General features: G+C 36.5%; 1 protein-coding gene across 1 annotated transcript in view; it reads right to left on the bottom strand.

The window, feature by feature from the left end:
• rhobtb3 (Rho related BTB domain containing 3) overlaps window positions 1-22,376 on the bottom strand; it is a 27,161-nt gene extending 4,785 nt beyond the window's left edge. The window contains exons 1-9 of the mRNA XM_051093304.1: window positions 21,590-22,376; window positions 19,727-19,967; window positions 19,327-19,519; window positions 14,719-14,876; window positions 13,156-13,264; window positions 9,594-9,980; window positions 1,203-1,312; window positions 971-1,073; window positions 603-776 (exon numbers count right to left, since the gene is read on the bottom strand). Of these exons, the coding sequence (XP_050949261.1) occupies window positions 603-776; window positions 971-1,073; window positions 1,203-1,312; window positions 9,594-9,980; window positions 13,156-13,264; window positions 14,719-14,876; window positions 19,327-19,519; window positions 19,727-19,967; window positions 21,590-21,591 (1,477 nt within the window). The 5' untranslated portion in view covers window positions 21,592-22,376. The remainder of the gene's footprint in view (window positions 1-602; window positions 777-970; window positions 1,074-1,202; window positions 1,313-9,593; window positions 9,981-13,155; window positions 13,265-14,718; window positions 14,877-19,326; window positions 19,520-19,726; window positions 19,968-21,589) is intronic.

Genomic DNA, 22,376 nt, shown 5'->3' with positions numbered 1-22,376 from the left:
GATTTCTAATTCAGATAAATGCTCTTCTTCTGAAATTTATATTCATCAAAGAAACCTGAACATTTCTACTCAGATGTTTTCAACATAATAATAATAAAAATGTTTTTTGAGCAGCAAATCAAAATATTAGAATGATTTCTTAAGGATCACGTGACCGGAGTAATGATGCTAAAAATTCATCTTTGAAATTACAGGAATAACATTTTAAAATATATTCAAATAGAAAAGAGTTATTTTAAATATTTTTTCTTACTGCTCAAAAACTAATTACAACTGATAGTGTATAACTATGAAATCAGGTCAGGTTAATGCAAATCCATGGAAAAGTTTCAGGTGAGACGTGTCTATTAGTTCTTTCTAATGCATCATTTGATTCACAGACATGGGTAATTCTCTTATAAGTTGTAGCTAGGTTAAGTCATATAATGAATCATATAGCATATTCTAGCACAGCTGAAACACTTTGACAAATCAGCATCCAGGACCTGAAATATCTATTTTATAAGAGGATTTGATGGGATAGTTCACCAAGAAAAAGAGTCATCGATTACTACATTTTTGTCCATACCCCTGCTTTAAAAACTTTAAATCCACACTCTCACCTGGACAGCAGGTGTCAGTGTAGAGGTACTCCAGGAAAGCTAAAAAGGTATCGGATGAGACTCCGTGGATTGGCACCACACGGCTTCGTGCCTCTGCGTACTTCCCGCTGAACATGGCAGCCATAACATCACAGCGGGCCACAAGCACGGCTCTGTGCGCTGGCAGCACGCTTCCTGAAAGCAGACGCACAGCTGACCTCTTAAAACACACTTACACCCATGGGGTCAAGCATTACAGAGGAGCTCTGACTCAAACACAAGCCCTTCCCTTGTACTCTCCACCTTTGAGCGCACTGAATCAATGCACCATTGTGTGCGCCTGTGTGTGTACATGTTCATGCACATGCAGGGTTAGCATTGACTCTTGCCTTGCACCATGAAGATGACATCAGAGTATAGAGGGGAATTGAAGAGGCTTCCCAGTGTCAAAGGACCTTGTTGAGAGCGGGTTGTGGGTGCGTCCCTGGAGGCCTGCAACCAGAACGAATCGACACTGCAGTGCACAGTCTGAGGCGATGAATACTGAGAAATCAGGTCAGCCATGCAAATCATTAGAAAAAGCTTTGCGCAGTTTAGTTCTACAGTCTTTGATAGCGATACCTTTTCTCTCCCAACAAACGAGCGTATCCTGTCCATCAGCTGGGCTACGGCCAAAGGGTTCTTCAGTTTTTCAGCAATGGCTTCCTCCAGGTATTCCCATTCCCAAGCCCCTGCAAAAGCAAACAAAATACACATCACTGACACGCACTGACCCATGAATGCATCCTGCTCGCACATGCATTAACTGGATGACCGCGGAGTAAATCTCGACCTTTTACACTGGCTGCTCAGATCTGCTGGAGTTTAACCAAACAGTTTAACCTCCAATGGAGGTGCAATCTTAAAGGAAAAGTTGACTTCCAGAACCAAAATTTACAGATAATTTACTCACCCCCTTGTCATCCAGAATGTTCACGTCTTTCTTTCTTCAGTCGTAAAGAAATTGTGTTTTTTGAGGAAAACATTTTGATTTTTCTCCATATAGTGGACTTCTATGGTGCCCCTGAGTTTGAACTACCAAAATGCAGCTTCAAAGGGCTCTAAATGATCCCAGCCACGGAAAAAGAGTCTTATCTAGCAAAAAGATCAGTTATTTTCTAAAAAACTGTACAATTTAAATACTTTTTAATCTCAAACGCTCGTCTTGTCTAGCTCTGCGTGAGTATTCTGGTTCATGACAGTTAGGGTGTCAAAAAACTCCCATCTCATTTTCTCCAACTTCAAAATTGTCCTACATCGCTGTTTTACATTTTTTTGTAAAAGCGTTTGATCTTCTTTGCACGTTCACTTTGCAGCGGTGTAGGACAAGAGGTTTTTCAACCTACCCCAACTGTCTTGAACCCGAATACACAGAGTTCACTCAGAGGCAGACAAGACGAGCGTTTGAAGTTAAAAAGTATATAAATTAGAAAATAACCGATCGTTTCGCTAGATAAGACCCTTCTTCCTGGGCTGGGATTGTTTAGAGCCCTTTGAAGCTACATTTAAACTACATTTTGGAAGTTCAAACTCAGGGGCACCATAGACGTCCACTATATGGAGAAAAATACTGAAATGTTTTCCATAAAAAACCACAGTTTCTTTAGGACTGAAAAAAGGAGACCTAAACATCTTGGATGGGGCTGAGTACATAATCTGTAATTTTTTGTTCTGGAAGTGAACTTCTCCTTTAAGTGGATGCCGGGTATTAAGGCTTGCATGGTTTAATATAACATAAATGATGTCTTTTACTGAAATACATAGCAGAAAACCCATAAAAGACTTGCGTTATTAAAAAAATCCATGTCATTTTATACATATTTTAGACTATGGAGGGTGCCATTATTTTCGATGACGTGAAGTGATTACACTTGGTCAGCTACTGGGCTGACTGCTATTTTTACCGCAACACAATTTGGAAAATAAAATGCTGGCAGGATGCCACATTGTGTGGCTTTTGGTTATATTTTCAGTGGAAGGGCAATAAGAGAAGTGATGTAAGTCTTCACTGCTTTCCTAGTGATAAGAAAAGGAGAAAAGAATGGGAAGATGCCTGTGGACGAATAAAACTTCCTAAAGACCTGTGTCTTTGTTCTCTCCACTTCAGCCCTGATGCCCTTGAGGCTTTTAGTAGACCACAGCTACTGAAAGAGCTTACAAACGGCAGAGACAAGAAACGTGTAAACAGGATGTAAACATGTTGACGCTTGTCATGACACCGCAGTCACTAAAAGAGTTTCTCAGCCTGGATTTCACTCAACTCCTTGTTGGGAAATTTGAAGGTAGGGCATTTGGTTTAAGCCTACGCTTATATCCATCACCACCTGTAAGCTCTTTCAGTAGCTGTGGTCATCGTATTAGTATTTTATTTTTCTGTTATTGTGGTAAAAATACCAACAGGTAGCCCCAGTAGCTCACGGAGCGCAACCATTTCACATCATTGAAGTAATGGTGCCCCCCATAGTACAAAATATGTATAAAACAATGTGGATTTTTTAAATAACATAAACCTTTTGCGTTTTACTAAATATTTCAGTAAGAGACATCATTTACGTTATATTTAGCCATGCAAGTCAATACCCGGGGTTCCCTTTAAAAATGAAGATTTCAATAGGCAGTTTTGAAATTGATGCCACAGAAGAACCACTCTGGGCAGAGCTGCCAGGTTTTCACCGATTTTCTGCCGGACTTTGCAACACTGATTCTGGGTTCCTAAAAGAACCTTTCAGTGAACAGTTCTTAAAAGAACCAGAAGAACATTTAAAAAAGAACATTTAAAAAATCTAAAGAACTTTATGTGGAATTTTAAAGGTTATTCATAGAACCATCAATGCCAATAAAGAACCCAGTGTACAGAGCTGGTGGATTCAGTTGCAACTTTAAAGAGATAGTTCACCCAAAAATGAAAATTCTGTCATTAATTACTCACCCTAATGTCGTTCCAAACCTGTAAGAATTTTGTTCGTCTTCAAAACAAATTAAGATATTTTTGATGAAATCAGAGAGCTTTCTGACCCTGCATAGACAGCACCAAAACTGTTCAAGGCCAAGAAAGGTAGTAAGGACATTGTTAAAATAGTCAAAATAAGTCGTTATTTTAGTTTTCTTTGTGCACAAAAAATATTCTTGTAGCTTCATAAAATTAAGGTTGAACCACTGATGTCACATGGACTATTTTAACAATGTCTGTACTACCTTTCTGGGCCTTGAATGTGTTAGATGCATTGCTTTCTATGCAGGGTCAGAAAGCTCTTGGATTTCATGAAAAATATCTTAATTTGTGTTCTGAAGATGAACGAAGGTCTTATGGGTTTGGAATGACATGAAGGTGAGTAATTAATGACAGAATTTAATTTTTGGATGAACTATCCCTTTAAAAACAAGGTTGTCTGAGATTTTTCTCAGCTTACTTTTCTCCATTAACTACTCCAGGATACAAAAACCCACAAATAAGGAGGCAGAACAGCTGTTGTCCACCAGAATCAAGTATTCTTGGTGACAGCTAAGAAAATAAAACCAATATTTAACTGGTGTTATTTCATAGTAAAGATAGTTTCCGCTGTTCTGTCACATAAAAATGTTCATCCGTCACAGTTGAGTTGATTCAATATTAACTCGGCCTCATTCATAAATCTGTCTAGACACAAACCGAGTGGGATTTGATCCGCAAGAAACCACGCGCAATGAGTTTCCGTGCATCATTTCCGTTAATGTAACGACCGCCCTTGGTTCATCGGGGGAAAATGGCCTCTTGAAAAATCACACTATATATCAGCAGCAGGGTGAGATGATCTCATCAGTATGGGCCTCACCTTCTCACCTTCTGAGCATGGCCTCACTCTGATAAATGAGTCTATAATATCCATTCCTGTTTCCTGGACTGTTAAAGCCCCATCTGAACACCTGATTGTGATGCATGTCCATTCCTCCAGCCTCCATTTTGCATCAGACGTCCCATAGAATGGGGAACAGGAGGTAATATACCCGGCTTCTGAGGAATGTTGTGGCGGGCTAATACAAGCATAGAATCACAATTGTGTACTTGGGTGAAAGTCACGAAAACATGTCCTGGATACACTTCACCCCAAAATCATTGTATTGTTTGTACTAAAGAGATAGTTCACCCAAAAATGAAAACTCTGTCATTAATTACTCACCCTCATGTCGTTCCAAACCCATAAGAGAACACAAATTAACATGTTTTTGATGAAATCTGAGAGCTTTCTGACCCTGCACAACTTTATTCAATAATTCTTCTCCTCGTCAGCCTCACGCCACTTTGGAAAGTCTTACAGGTTTGAAACATCCTGAGGGATTTTTGAGTGAACTATCTCTTTAAGATAATACTCTGTGACTTTATTTTCATGACAAAGGTGACCTTCCCTGATTAAAAAGCATTAAACTTACTACTAAAAGTATTTGTTAGGCCTAAAAAAGCTGTTTCGTTTTACATGGAGCACATTGTCTCATGACGGCCGCTATGCTGAGATCATATGGCCAGCTGAATACTATTTGCTTTATCTTGGTAACCTACGGTGGCCGAGAGAGCTCAACACGCTGCAACTTAAGAAAACACATGCAAACAGAAAAAAGCGACAACAAATTAAGAAAACATCTTCATCAGTTTGACAACACAGGCGCTGCAAATCCTCGCGACGCAAACACAAATACGGAAACGCGCTGCAAATTCTCACAACACAATCAAACACAGAAACGCGCTGCAAATAGCACGGACCACAACGGAAATGTTTCAGGGGGACCTCAAAAAGTGACGGACCCGGCTGAGACCTGATTATTATTATTTTATTTTATTTATTATTATGATTCCGTTTCATCATCGAACAAAAAAACAAGGCAACATTTCAAATTGCAAATTCAACTGCAAAAAAATAAATAAATAAATAACAGCATGGAGAAAACACCCAAAATGAACACAAACATACCAAAAGAAAGAAAGAAAGAAAGAAAGAAAGAAAAAGTAAATTCCAGGGCAGTTACATACATTTGAAAAGCTTTAAAATTTGTTTTGTTTTTATGAGCTTCTTATTTTGAGATCTCATAATTCAGAGGGTAATGAGATGGTTTCTTCTGACTTACTTTTAACTTGTGAATATAAAACTTTGCTAAGATAATTAAGAGATTCATAATATAAACCTGTTTATCAGAAAAAGAGGGGTTTTGAAAACAAAGTAAAATATCATGAAAATCTAAATTAAGGGGTTTGCTTAATTTCTTTGTTATGTCTATTTTAAAGCCAGTCCAAAATGAAATAGCATAAGGGCAATAGAAAAATAAATGTTCAATATCTAGACCTGATTATTTTGTTTAACATCCTGATCATAGATTCATTGGTCTTTTGGATATTATTGGACTAATCTGACGAATTACACACTTAACTGTGAAACGTTATTAACTTAATTGCAAATAAATAAATAAATACATGCAAATAAATATAACGTTCAAAGTTCACGAAAAAAAATGCAACGCTTTATTAATGGTTAAAATCAGGTCAAAATTCAGGTCTCAGCCGGGTCCGTCACTTTTTGAGGTCCCCCTGAAACATTTCCGTTGTGGTCCGTGCTATTTGCAGCGCGTTTCTGCGTTTGGTTGTGTTGTGAGAATTTGCAGCGCGTTTCCGTATTTGTGTTTGCGTTGCGAGGATTTGCAGCGCCTGTGTTGTCAAACTGATGAAGATGTTTTCTTAATTTGTTGTCGTTTTTTTTCTGTTTGCATGTGTTTTCTTAAGTTGCAGCGCGTTGAGCTCTCTCGGCCACCGTAGTAACCCCCTTATATAGCTCACAGAATAAATTAAACATTGCTGAATAATGCATTTTTACAACGGCCTTAGTAACTGGAAAAGTTTACATTTGTATGATGCTACTTTCACACCACTAGGTGTCAGTATTCTTGTATGCAATTATTGTCTTGTGTGGTTTGCCATATATAAACTAATATAAACAAAAAATTACAGAGTGCAATCCCCATTACCGCAATGCCTCTGGACTGTAAATTACTATAATACGATTCATTTTAAATAAGCATAAAATATAGGCAGTTTAAAAAATACTATGATAAAATATACATAATTTACAATTTACGTTTATTTATTGCATTATGTTATACAATAAGGAGAATTTCTTAGGAAAATACTTAATTGCCGTAAAAATAATGTTACAATGCAAAAATATCTTAATAGTCCAAAAACAGTCAACCTTTAATGTAAGCAAGACATTATTTTTCTTTTGATTTTAGGGGAAAAATGTTTGTTTATTGATTTTTTGTGTGTTGTACTGTATTACAGGAAACATTTATTTATTTATATATTTGGGTAATTATTTATTTATTTATTTACTTACAGTAATGAGAATTTGGGTGGAAAATGTAAATAATTGCATTAAATAATGTATACAGTGCAAATTAAAAAAAAAAAAAAAAGGTCCAAAAACAATATTTTATTTAAGCAATATTTATTTATTTATTTATTTATTTGCAGGAATAAAAATTTGGGAGGAAAATGTACTTAATTCTCATAAAAATATTGCCACAGTGCAAAAAACAACAACAACAACAAAAAAAAAAAAAAAACAACAACAACAACAAATGAATCTTAATGGTCCTAAAACGATCAACATTTTATTGTAGCACAAATGTATTTATTTGTTAGTTTGTTTATTTATTTGTAAAATGTAATTTATAATGACAATTTGGGAGGAAAATGCACTTTTTTCTTATGAAAATAATGCCACAGTGCAAAAAAATAAAATAAAATAAAATAATAATAACATTTGATGGTCCAAAAACAGTCAACATTTTATTTAAGCAAAACTTATTTATTTATGTGTGTATGCATTTATTTATTTATTAATTTATTTTAAATATAATTGATTTATTTATTTATTCACTTACAGTCAATAATGACAATTTGGGAGGAAAATGTACTTAATTGTCATGAAAATAATACCACAGTGCAAAACAAAACAAAACAAAACAAACAAATCCTAATGGTCCAAAAACCTCAAGTCCAAGTCAACATCTATTTAAACATATTTATACTATTACACATATTTATCTATTTATTTGTAAAATATATATATTTTTTTTACTTTCTTACTTTCTTACTTTTCTTAATGAGAATTTGGGAGGAAATGTACTTAATTCTCATGAAAATAATGCCACAGTGCTAAAAAAAAAAAAAAATCTTAATGGTCCAAAAGCAAGCAAAATGTATTTATTTGTTTGTTTGTTTTTTGTTTGTAAAATACATTTATTTATTTATTTACTTACGTTCAGTAATGAGAATTTGGGAGAAAAATGTACTAAACTGTCATGAAAATAATGGCACAAAGCAAAAAAATCTTTATGCCATAAAAATAGAAAATATATTATTTTAGCAAAACATAATTTTTTAATTCTTTCTTTTGATTTCGGGGTAAATATGACACAACATGTTACTGAGAGGTTTTGTGAGATTCAGCACTATATAACCATAAATACGTTTTATAGAGGCACAAATATTGTACATCATGTCTTCTGGTTTCTCTCTCTTATTTTGCCTCATATGAATATACAGTCACACAAACACTTGAAAAGAAAAACAAGCACACACACACGCACACAGATCTCTCTGTCCTCCCAAGCATGGTAATCAGCCCCACAGCTCCAGGGTCTCATAGAGTGGACTGCCATCATACATGCACGTGTAGAGAACCATAAATCAGGCAGGGCCTTTGACACAAACAAGCAGCCTCCAAACTAAAGCCATTTTAATTATGAAACAGTCTTTTTCAAACACAAAAGAAAACACAATTGCAGAGCTCATGAGATAAGGCAGAGAATGGGAGAGAAAATTTTCAACCGTAACTCAATTGAGATGCATAAACCAGCAGAACTGAGGAAGCGTTTCCTTCAATAATGCTAATCTCACTTCATATTTACGCTTGTGACAGGATTCTTCATGGAAAAAGAAATGCTGCCGGCAAACCAGCAATAAAAGAAGCTCTAGCTAGAGGAATTTTGCTCTTTTATAGCTCAAGAGAACTGAATTCTCAGTAAAAAAAAAAAAAAAAAAAAAAAGTAAACAATATAAAATAAAATCTATTTCATTTTTTTTTATAAGAGTACTAGCATTTTTATGGCTCAGGAGAATTAGGCTCTCAGTAAATAAAATAAAAATAAATATTTAAAATGTATTTAAAATACAAAAACAATGTTATATGATTATTAATATCTGTTTCATGGCTCAACAGAATTAAGTTCTCAGTAAATAAAATAAATATTTAAAATCTATTTAAAATATTAAAATGTGTTATATGATTATTAGCATCTTTTTCATCGCTCAACAGAATTAGGTTCTCAGTAAATGAAATAAAAATAAATATTTTAAATGTATTTAAAATATAAAAATGTGTTATATGATTATTAGCATCTTTTTCATGGCTCAACAGAATTAGGTTCTCAGTAAATAAAATAAAAATAAATACTTAAAATGTATTTAAAATATTACATTTTTACATGATTGCTAGAATCTTTCTTCATAGTTTAGGGGAATTGGGTTCTCAGTAAATAAAAATAAATATATTAAAATTAATTTAAAATATTATTATATGAATGTTAGTGTCTTTTTAATGTCATAGCTCAGAAGAGTTAAGTAAATAAATATTAGTAAATAAAATTAAAATATAAATTATATAATTTTTCTATATATTATAAGCATCTTATATTATTAGCATCTTTTTACATAGCTCAAGGGAATTAGGTATTCAGCAATTAAATATATAAAAAAAATAAATAAATAAATTAACATTTATTGTAAATATTACAATTTTCCAAGACAATCTGAAAAGATCTTATCGCTTTCTTTCTCTTATTCTCTTTCTTTTGTAAAGGAAAAGCCATAACTGTCAATATATTGTGCCTTTTATCCAATAGCAGTTGCCTTGAACAATATTGCAAGCAGTGCACGTTCTCTCTCACCTCTGTAAAGAAACATTAACGTCTCCCACAGGCATAAACAGAGCAGCGGGTCCTTCACAACCAGCCGTGAGAGATGTCCTGGAGGGTGTCCGTCTGCTCTGGGTAGATCATCTATGCCTCCATCCCAGGTGGACAAAAGCGAGTGTGGGCCGTCTCTATCCCTGCAGGTGCAGCGTGAAACAGGCCTTTCCCAGGCTTGCCGTCCCACCAGCAGCTGTCTGAAATACGGGCTGACGGCACACAGAACGGATGCGTGCGCCCAGCCCAGCTCCTTCCCAGAGTCCCCGGCGTAGAACGCCACATCTGCGAACTGAACGCCCCGTTCGAGGAGCCACTGCAAGTCTTGAGAGAAGGTGGACTCCTCCACTCTCACCGGGGGAAGACGCGCTGAAAGACATAGACAGGAATGTTATGAGACAGCTTTATTGCTCAGATGTTACTCTTTTATTGCTCACGAGGTCTGAGTTATATTTTATTCAAGTATCAACTTCAGAGCTGAGATGTCTCCTAAAATACCTTCATATAGTCCAAATGTGAGACAACTGTTGACATGGTCTAAGAATACAGAGCTGTCAAATTGAAATCTTTGACTTTTGATTGCAGACTTAGTAATAAGACCAGAAATAATTAGGGATGTAACGATATTAACAATACTGTGATATCGCGATAGCAAAACTGTCTTGATATTATCACGTGAAGATATGAAACGATAGGTCTTACGGGCAAAAGTGTAGTTTTAAAAATATATTTAAACTTCTTATTCTAACATAAAAGGTCTTTAAATTTGTGTTTTGGGCCTTTATGCTTTGACACATTTAAACAAACTAAAAACGAAAGTGCAATATGGCTTAATCAAAGCAAAGCTCCACTTTATTCAGGCGATCAGCTCATGATCATGATCCAGTGTTTTCCACACCTCAGAATGTCTCAACTTTTCCTCTCACAATTCTTACTTTTTTACTTGGAATTGTCTTTATATCTCGCAATTTTTAGAACATGTCAGTTTCTTTTCCCCCCCTCAGAATTGGACTTTATGACTCGCAATTGTGAGTTTATATCTTGCAATTAGAAAAAAGTCAGAATTGCGAGATATAAACTCACAATTGTGAGAAAAAATGTCATAATTCCAAGATACAAATTCACATTTGCGAGAAAAAAGTCAGAATTCAAGTTTATATCCTGCTATCCTGACTTTATAACTCACAATTCCGAGTTTATATCACAATTATGAGAAAAAAGTCAGAACTGCAAGATAAAAAGTCAGTTACCTTTTTTTATTTTGCAAGTTTATATTTCGCTATTCTGACTTTATAATTTGCAACTGTGAGTTTATATCATGCATTTCTGAGCAAAAAATTGAATTGCGAGTTTATATCCTGCTGTTCTGACTTTATAACTTGCAATTGTGAGAAAAAAGTCAGAATTGCGAGATATAAACTCACAACTGTGAGAAAAAAAGTCAGAACTGTGAGATACAAATTCACATTTGTGAGAAAAAAAGTCAGAATTTTTATCTTGCAATTCTGACTTTATTTCTCGTAATTCTGACTTTATTTCTCGCAATTGTGAGTTTATCACACAGTTCTGAGAAAAAAAGTCAGAATTGCGAGATAAAAGGTCATAGTTAACTTTTTTTATTTTGCAAGTTTATATCCTGCTATTCTGGCTTTATAACTCACAATTCTGAGTTTATATTATGGATTTCTGAGAAAACAAGTCAGAATTGCAAGATATAAACTCGCGAAAGCGAGAAAAAAGTCAGAACTTCAAGCTACAAATTGCATTTGCGAGAAAAAATGGCAAGTTTCAATTCTGAAATTATATCACACAATTTTGAGGGGAAAAAATCACAATTGTGAGATTCCATCTTGCAATTCTGACTTTATTTCTCGCAATTGCTTTTTTTACTTTGCAAGTTTATACCCCTCTATTCTGACTTTATAACTCGCTATTATGAGTTTATATCACACAATTTTAAGGAAAAAAAAAATCATAATTGTGAGATTACATTTTGCAATTCTGACTTTATTTCTCGCAATTCCAAGTTATATACCGCTATTTTGACTTTATAACTCGCAATTGCTTTTTTTATTTTGCAAGTTTATATCCCTCTATTCTTACTTTATAGCTCGCAAATGTGAATTTATATTTCACAATTCTGACTTTTTTTTTAATTGCGAGTTTCTATTACACAATTCTGAGAAAAAAGTCAGAATTGCCAGATAAAAATTCACAATTAACTTTTTTTATTTTTGATTCAGTGGTGGAAACAGGCTTCCATAGAAAACAGCTGTACCACCATTGTGGAAACTGTGATACATTTTCAGGATTCTTTCATCAATAAAAGTTCAAAAGTACAGCATTTTTTAAAATAACATTTCTCTGTTTTATTGACACTTCTGATCAATTTTACGCGTCCTTGCTAAATACCTTCATTTATGCATTTCTAGTTAGAAATTAAACTACTGCTTCCTTACATTCAAAACAGAATTCAAATACTCTCAAATCCCAAATCACAGTATCTTGCAACAAGTATGCTAAACCCCTCTTTCCAGTCTATTTTCAAAGTATGTGTCCCTGCATGTGTTTAATATTGCTGAAAGCTGCTCTATTTAATTTCGATGCTGTCTAGGAGAAACAACTGTGATATTAAAAAGATCTAATCTGTGATTATTGTTTCCTGTAGGGAATTTTAAAGAACCTCTGGAAGTACAAAAGGATGTAGGAGAAAGGAAGATAAAAGAAATAGGCAGGAGAAAAGGAGAAACAAGGTGAGCTAAGCAGAGGAGGATGATAGGTAAGGAATTTTTTTAGTGTGAAGGAAACAGGGTGGAGAAGGAGAATGATGAGACAAGCAAAGCAGAGCGAGACGGGATGAGTAAGGGATACGGTAATAAGACGGGGAGCAACGAGAAAGGTGACGTGAAAGCAAATCCCAAACGAGGAGGATTATGGGAAGGCCACATTAAGACCAGGCGTTAAAAAGAAATAGAACAAGCACAACAAACAGATGTTGTTTATTCATCATGTCCGTATTATAAGCACATTTCTCATATATCACTGCTGTGCTTTATGCACTCCATAACCATTCGTTTGAGGCCACACCAACGGTTTCCCAGCATTCAATACCCTTCATATTTTATGGGCTGTGCTCTATAAAAAGAGCCTAAGTGGTCCTGGAGCCACACCAACAAACTACAGAAAGCTTTGGCTTCTCGTTCTAAGTGTCAGTGCTCATAGCAGTGCTCATCTCGTGCAGAATCCTTCTAGCCTTCAGCAGACAATCCTTTTATCTAAATGGCAGATGAGTCCATTGACTCAGTTGCTGATGAATATTGCCATTTAGTGCATATTTTGCAGCCCGAGTGCTTTGCAGAGATTAAGATAAGATGCCCGGCAAATTGCAACTAGTTATTAGTGAGATTAGCCAAAATTAGACAGGTCTGAAATGGAAACGGGAAAAGTCAAAAGATGCATGAGTATCTTTTTGGGAGGTCTCTTCAAAGACAAACACTAGACATCATTTGCATAATAATGAGGGAAGATCTCATCAGCCACTAACCTGGCTGGTCCAAATGGGGAGGGCGGGGCTCATTAAACCTGTGACCTCTCCGTTTGTCTGGCCGTTCTTTGGCTTTCTGCTTCAGACACTGAATCATGAAGTATTCCAGCTGTGAAGATTCAAAGGCAAGCGTGTGAATAACATCCAAATATAGTAAAAATCACACTAACACTAAAAAATATGGTGGACGATGTCCTTGCTACCTTTTTGAGGCAAGGTCAATAAGCTTTCGGATTTCATCAAAAAGTCCACTTTCAACAACAGTTTACAGATAATGTACTCACCCTCTTGTCATCCAAGATGTTCATGTCTTTCTTTCTTCAGTCGTAAAGAAATTGTGTTTTTTGAGGAAAACGTTTTAGGATTTTTCTCCATATAGTGGACTGATATGGTGCCCCGAGTTTGAACTTCCAAAATGCAGTTTAAATGCGGCTTCAAACGATCCCGAATGTGGTTGTAAACGATCCCAGCCGAGAAAGAAGGGTCTTATCTAGCGAAACAAATGGTTATTTTCATTAAAAAAATACAATTTAAATACTTTTTAATCTCAAATGCTCGTCTTGTCTTGCTCTCCATGAACTCTGTGTATTCTGGCTCAAGACAGTTACAGTATGTCAAAAACTTAGATCGTATTTTCTCCCTCAACTTCAAAAATCATTTCAAAATCCTCCTACATCACTGCAGAAGTTCCGATCCAGTTTTGCAAAGTGAACATGCAAAGAAGATCAAACACCCTTAACAAAAAAGGTAAAACAGCGATATAGGATGATTTTGAAGTTGAGGGAGAAAATACGATCAGAGTTTTTGACATACCCTAACTGTCATGAACTGGAATACACAGAGTTCAGGGAGAGCAAGACAAGACGAGCGTTTGACATTAAAAAGTATATAAATTGTATTATTCTTATGAAAATAACAGATCGTTTCGCTAGATAAGACCCTTCTTCCTCGGCTGGAACCACATTTGGGATCGTTTGAAGCTGCATTTAAACTGGAAGTTCAAACTCGGGGCACCATATCAGTCCACTATATGGAGAAAAATCCTGAGATGTTTTCCTCAAAAAACAATTTCTTTACGACTGAAGAAAGAAAGACATGAACATCTTGGATGACAAGGGGGTGAGTACATTATCTGTAAACTGTTGCTCTGGAAGTGGACTTCTCCTTTAATGACACAATTATCATTTTTGGGTGAACTATCCCTTTAAGCTTAAGGACGTGAAAATTACATTAAAAATTACAGTCTCCACAATGCATGTCATACTGTCGAGAGAGCTTAAACGCTCTCAAAATGTAAATTCTAATTAGCCGTTTAGCAGAAGCTTTTATCCAAAATGACTTCTAGTACACTTATTACACTTATTATTTGAGCAACAGGGGCTCAAGGTCTCAGTGGTGATGGATGGGTTTTATATTTCACCCGAGGCATGGAGTTTATAAATTACCCCTTACTGGGTTTGAACCTCCAACCTTATGGTTACCAGCCCAGAATGCTAAACCACAAGTACAGTTCTTCTGCATACTAATGAGAATACAATGATTAAGAGAAAATGAGACACTTACCACACTGCCAAAGTAACGACCCACAAAAAAGTTGTTTAGAGAGGGCAGCTCCAGGTAAGTGGCCCCCAGGTCCCTGGACAGCTGGAGCCCCTCACTGTGGGGCACACAGCTGCTCCAGTCGGACGCACACAGAGGACATGTACACGGCGGTCCTTCATCTGTACAGGATGACAGTGGGAAACATAATAAAATGTTATTCACTCTTAAAAATAAAGATTTTAAAAGCATATTTCACAGTGATGCCATAGAAGATCCATTTTGGGTTTAAAAGAATCACTTTTTTTAGTGTAAACAATGTTTTATTAATCTTAAGAACTTTTTCCACTATTAGCAACATGTGCAATGGAAAGGTTCCATGGAACCATAGTTGCCAATTTTTAAGTGTGCTTAAAAATAGGAAGGATCATAGAAAATGCATGTTATTGTTTATTTAGTACTGACCTGATTAAGATATTTCACATAAAAGATATTTACATATAGTCCACATAAGAAAATAATAGATGAAATTAAAAAAATTACCTGATTCAAAAGTTTACATCCCCTTGATTGTTAATACTGTGTTGTTACTTGTATGATCCACAACTGTGTTTTTTTGTTTTGTGGTAGTTGTTCATGAGTGCCTTGTTTGTCCTGAACAGTTAAACTGCCTGCTGTTCTTCAGAAAAATCCTTCAGGTCCCACAAATTCTTTGGTTTTCCAGCAGTTTTTGTGTATTTGAACTCTTTCCAGTAATGACTGTATGATTTTGAGATCCATCTTTGCACACTGAGGACAACCGAGGGACTCATATACAACTATTACAGAAGGTTCAAACGCTCACTGATGCTCCAGAAGGAAACACAATGCATTAAGAGCCAGGGGGTGAAAACTTTTGAACAGAATGGAGACGTGTACATTTTTCTTATTTTGCCTAAATATCACATTTTTAAATTTTGTACTTCCCTTCAGAGGCTACAGAAGATAGTTACATGTTTACAAGAAGACAAAATAAGTTAAATTTACCCAAAAAGTTTTCACCCCCTTTCCTTCTGAAGCATCAGTGAGCGTTTGAACCTTCTGTAATAGTTGCATATGAGTCCCTCAGTTGTCCTCAGTGTGAAAAGATGGATCTCAAAATCATACAGTCACTGTTGGAAAGGGTTCAAATACACAAAAATGCTGGAAAACCAAAGAATTTGTGGGACCTGAAGGATTTTTTTGAAGAACAGCAGGCAGTTTAACTGTTCAGGACAAACAAGGGACTCATGAACAACTATCACTAAACCAAAAAACAAAACAAAACAAAAAAAAAAACAGCTGTGGATCATTCAGGTAACAACACAGTATTACGAATCAGGTGTATGTAAACTTTTGAATTTTAAACAGGGTCATTTTTATAAATGCAACTATTATTTTCTCTTGTGGACTATTTGTAAACATCTTTTATGTGAAATATCTTATTCAGATCAGTACTAAATAAACAACAACATGTATTTTGTATGACCCCTCTTATTTTGGTCAAATAATTAACATTTTTAATGATTCTGAAAGGGTGATTCATATTTTTGACCTCAACTGTATATGCATCTGCAAACGTATTACTGATGCACAATACAAATGACATTTGTAGAGCAACGGGCCAAATAAAGCAAGCAAACATCTCAACTCGAACTGACAGAGAGTGCATAACATTCAGAGAGATGTCAACAGGCAGACATATGGAGCGACGAAATCCAATTCTTTATTACATAACAACGCATGCCAGCTCAAGTTTATACCAGCGTAAATTTAAACATCAGTATGTGCGTGCGGACGGGCGGGGAGAGAGTGGCAGTGACAGAATGAGAGACCAGGGATAGCTGGATAAAAACAATGTGTATGTGTGTGTGTGTTAGGAGGAGTTGGCCAGGCCAGTAGGGCGAATGCCTCGGGGAACAGAAGAGCAAGTAAAATGATAGCAAGAAAAGACAGCTAAATGGAGAGAGAGATAGATGGAGTGAGAACGGAAGAGTGGAAGAAAGAGACGTGAAGAGGGCACGGGCAGAAAGAGGTATGAATCACTGTAGCCAATAAAAGAAAAAGCCCGGAGAAATGGAAAAAGATGTACCGAGTGAGCATGTTTTTCCCATGTTTACACTCTCATTTTGCCCCGAGTCTCTCCATGGCCAAGCAACGAAAAATACAGCGCAATTCTCATGATGCAAACTCATTAGCATGAATATCACTATTGCTCAGACTTAGGAGTTTTAGAAATAAACAAACCCTTAAGTGTATATCCTAAAGGGATCGTTCAGCCAAAAATGTAAATTCTGTCATCATTTACTCACCCTCATGTTTTTTAAAAACCTGTCTCTTCTTTATTTTTTAGCGGCTCCAAAGAAAATATTTTTTGATATGAAAATTCTGTCATTAGTTACTCACCCTAATGTCGTTCCAAACCTGTAAGACCTTAGTTCATCTTCGGGACACAAATTAAGATATTTTTGATGAAATCCGAAAGCTTTCTTGACCCTGCATAGACCGTTTTGGAGTAGACGTCACAGTTACATCACTTGCAGCTGCGCGTGCATTGTGGTGGCAGAAAAAAAACAGTAACAAGTGGAGTGAAATGGGTAAAATCAATGGAATAAGAGAAAAAATGTATTGTTGTGCTTTTGGATGTCAGAATTGGAATGCAAAAAATTTTTATAGAATACTGTCATCAAACATGACATTTAAAGCTAAATGCAGATGTTTAAATGGACAGACTAATGGATAAAACCTGCTATGATTACTCTATTTTAAAGCATGAATTTGATTTAAACAATATATTCACATGTAGTTAATAGGGGACATATTATATTTGCCCTACAGTTACAGCATGAAATACTATTTAAACCTATAACATTTCACATTTACCTATTTTATCTCACAATTCTGAGCTTTTTTCTCACAAATGCAAGTTTATATCTCGTATTTCGTACTTTATAACTTGATTTAACTCAGCAATAGAGAGTTTGTCTATTCTGAGGGGGAAAATAGCCAGAAGTATTGAATATAAATTCCTGACTTTAAACTGAGGGGAAAAGAGAGAATGGCAAGTTGATTTTTCTTATCAGAATTATGAGATATAATCTCAGAACTGTGATAATAAAGTCAGAATTTTGACATATAAACTCAAATTTACCTTTTTTTGATTCCTTTATTCCATAACCATTACTTGAAAACTGCCATGTTCTGCCACCAGATGGGCTTCGCCCACAAAAACGTCATCACTGTTTGCAAACACCAAATTGGTCTATAGACAGCAATGCAACTGACTCGTTCAAAGCCCAGAAAGGTAGTACTGACATTGCTAAAATAGTCCATGTGACATCAGTGATTCAACCTTAATTTTATGAAGCTACGACGACAATTTTGTGTGCAAAGAAAGCAAAAATAACGGCTTCATTCAACAATTTCTTCTCTGCCGTGTCAATTTTCGACGTGCGCTCATGAAAATTCAGTGCGCCCGAAAATATTCTCATAGCTTCTTAAAATTACGGCTGAACCACTGATGTCACATGGACTATTTGATCAATGTCCTTACTACTTTTCTCGGCCTTAAATGTGTTAGCTGCGTTGCTATCTATGCAGGGAAGGTAAGGTCTCAGATTTCATCAAAAATATCTTAATTAAGTTCTGAAGATGAACGAGGGTCTTAGAGGTTTGGAACGACATGAGGGTAAATAATTAATGACAGAATTTTCATTTTTAGATGAACTATCCCTTTAAAGTCATTGGGGTCCAAACAATATATATGTATTTTACTAAGAATTTTTATTCGTAATTTATGTCAATGTTACATTTTTATTAATTAATTAATTTGTAATTTTTTATCAACTCACGATCCCGGTTTGAAAAACCTTGCGCAGGTCTTAAACAAACCTATCGTGTTTGTTTCTCCTCCATTATCCTTCAGGGATAAATCATGTAGCTGGATGGAATCACATCTTGATGAATTATACATCTCAAAGGTCACACTGTGAGCACAGAGCTGCCGCTTTTACAGCGAACAGAGCCAAATCTGCGGTCTAAGTGCTTTGAGTCTATAAATGTTTACCTATGAGCATATTCAACAAACGCTCACGGCACAACCGCGCTCGGCACATCAAAAGAGCACCAAATCTCAGCTCGATCAGACTTTTCCCCTTTTCCTTGAAGTCAGAAGCTTCTAATATGCTGTGCTGCTTTTGAAGATCAGTAATGGTTAACTAGTTCAACACCATAGTGTTCCTATATGTTTCATCCATTTCAATAAAGTGAATGTTGCTCTTTGTCAATACAGGAAAGTTTAAAAGTCATTTTCACTGTTGAACACTTTGACTGACATGAGGTCATTAAGATTTAATTATGCATAATCCTAATTATCATTATTACTTGACATTATTTGCTCTGTTTACAGTACTTAAGCATGCATTCCATAAGCAAAACCATCAGGCAATTTTTAACCAGAGTTTAGTTAAATTGTTTCCATTAAGTCCATTATCTCCCAAGTCTGCACTACAAGGCTGACTGTCATTTATTTCTCTTTAAAACTTCGTAATAGAGAAAAATACCTCAAATGAGCCCAAAACAAATGCAGAACACAAACAGCCAATCACATCTCACCATTGAGCCTCGCCCCCACGGCTACCAGAATCACAGGAACACCCCAATGCCGAAGAAGAGGGCGAAGTCTTGGGGCGTAGACGTTTCGGACCTGCTGAAAGGCTAGTTTGTCGTTGACCGAATACTTAATGACCACGATGTCAGCCTGCTCCAGAACGCTTCGCACGCTCGCCCAGTCACTGTCCAAAAGGTCCTGCGATTAAAACGAAGAGTTTTAACCTAAGAGGGCATATCTCAATAGCTCAGCATCTGTTCCACCAATCAGCTTATGGATATCACTGCGATAGCTACATTCCTCTTAGTCCTCCAATCAGGCGGAAACAACTCTCTTCCCAGAGTCTGCAGAAACCTAATCCTGCTTTTGAATCCCATCATCCCGCTCTCATTCACTGTTACTCACCCAACTGGGACAATCCCGCACCATCACTCTCACATCCCCGAATACTCTAGATTGGTACTCCATAAACGCAGGGTTCAAGGGATGCCTTGATGGCGTCACAGAGTTTGGATCTAATTCCCGAGCTCCGTGGCCCAGGTAACTCCACAACAAGCCACCTTGGACCTGTCCCGGGCCGGCCGTCTCGTCCCCAGGCCCGACGCCCCCAGGACATTCGCTACCCAAGGCCACTATGTGGACAGACCTGAGGGATATAAAAAAGCCTTTAGTTGTTTACAATCACAATCCAACTATTCGTCTTTATTTTATGAAGCATCATCAATCCACTATAACGGCAGCACTGAAGCTTGCAAATTTAGCTGATTATTGCTGCTGAAAATGGTCAATTATTGTCAGGTTTTGGGCTGTACTAATTGGTCAGAACATTTGGACTACTACAGACAGCCAAAAGTTATAACAAATCAAGAAGAGTGCAAAAACTGTCTTAGGAACAAAAGGTGTTTTTGGTTGACCAAACTGAATCAGGATTTCCTGCAAGAATCTTAGCTACGTTCATGTTTGTTCTTATCATTTCAAGTCAGATAGATGAAATATTAGGCTAATATCTTAAGTAACACTGCTCGTATGTATCTTTACCACATATTAACTTTAGTTTGTCAAAATATTGCGCCCTTTCCTGCTTACTAAGTCTTTCACTATATGATTTAGCAGTTTCCAATTAGCAGAACAAGGTATTCAGTAGTACATTAACCGTGCAATAATGCTGTTGTTTACATTAGAGTATCTCCAATATGCCTGCGCATCCAGGTAACGTTAACTGACCAAACCGTGACCTAAGTGCAAACCCTTTATAAATATCATTTTGTTGCTCCTTAATGTGTCGTGACAGCTCAGCCTCAGTTCAAACGGCACATAAACCGATCATTTTTTCCTCTTTACTACTTATAGCATATAATAAACATAAATTAACATCATAAGGTATCTTGTTTCAACCGCAAAAAGACGTCCATACAAACCATTTTTCAAGTTCAAGTCCACCGCCATTAATCATGTCTGGTTTGTTTGTCGGGCAAAATAGCAAACTCTGTGTATGATTGGTCAGATCACCTGTCAATCAATCTCTCTGCAAAGTGTAAGTTACTTTTCCATATACAATGAAGAACTGTAACTGGTTCAGTACTGCAAAATGTGTAATTGTACAGTAAAATACTGTCAAATTGATGGTTTTTCAAGTAAAAAACAACGAATTACCTTCACAGTTCATTTTTTGTTAGTTAAAGTAGCCTAGATTTATATATTAACATTATATCACTTAATAAAATGCACAGTTATCAATAAAAAAATATGCAGGCGCCAGTATTTTACTGTGATTTTATTAGAAAATATATATACAATGCATAAATAATGGTAATGTTTTAAGTAAAGACAATTTTTATATGCAGGGCTCAGGACAAAATACAAAGACATTTACAGGTAAGAGCCCAAAATGCGTTATATAATGCTATTTTGGAGTCTTAACTCTGTATGTATGGATTTTGATATGATTGTTGTAGTTATGTGCTAATTATTCCTATTGCACACTGTCTATTTTGTATGCAAATGCATGTTATTATGCAATATTTTATAGTATTCGGCCATATATATATATATATATATATATATATATGTATGTATGTATGTATGTATATATATAACTATTGTTGTTGTTGTTATTATTGCACATGCAGCCTATGCATACGTGAAAATGTCCATGTGTCAATGCCCAGTTAGTGCATTGATATTTATGTCATGGTACTGTACCATAACTGTCAATTTTGCGCAATTAGGGCTTCGGTCATGGCAAGCAAGAATCATATGCATACTTACATGATCACAACAACCGTCCGCTGGATCAAGGCTCGGGGAGCACGTACTTCAGCGGCGGGCTTTCACATCAGTCTCCGGCTGTTTTCCGCAATGAAGGTCGGACACGGTACAATCCCTCAGCAGAATGTAAAAGCGAACGGTTCATTCATTAAACACGCGCTTGAAAAGTGAAAGAGTGTCAGGTGCGCGATGATCCGTCTGTAAACACACACATCCAGGCAGAAACGATCCACTGGATCCTGCGCTAGAGGAAACAAGTTAATACTCCACCGACAACAGGGATCCGGCGCTTCCCGGGACGCATGGCACGATCCGAACCCTGAAACCAGACGTCACTTGAGCATAACGTCAAAGCTCATGGGTCAATGAGATAAGAATATAGAGGAAAACACAAAAGAGCAACGCGAGTGAGTGCCTCCTGACTCAGCAAACGATCGGACGGACGTGGACACTTGCTGTCCACACCGCACACATGGGCTGCGCACACAGGCTGCTCGTGTTAGTGCTGTGCCTCTGCTGTCTTGTCTGTTCAAACCAATGGCACTTTCAGTCATTAATACGTGATATGAGAGAGTCTTTGACTGGTATTCCCAACAAATAAAAATGCAGTCTCACTGCAAGCTCGGTCAACCAACTACATAGACTGTTTTTTTCAAGAATATGGCGCTCGCTGGTGCAAAACACATCAGCTTTGGGCCCCTGGGAGCCCCCCACAGTCCTTCAGTACCCTAGCCAAAGTCAAAAGAGCCCACCGCCATGCCAAATCTGAGACTTGGCAGGGGCTCCT

Source organism: Labeo rohita, chromosome 21 (assembly GCF_022985175.1).
Source record: "Labeo rohita strain BAU-BD-2019 chromosome 21, IGBB_LRoh.1.0, whole genome shotgun sequence".
NCBI lineage: Eukaryota > Metazoa > Chordata > Actinopteri > Cypriniformes > Cyprinidae > Labeo > Labeo rohita.
This window is presented reverse-complemented; position numbering and strand designations above follow the sequence as displayed.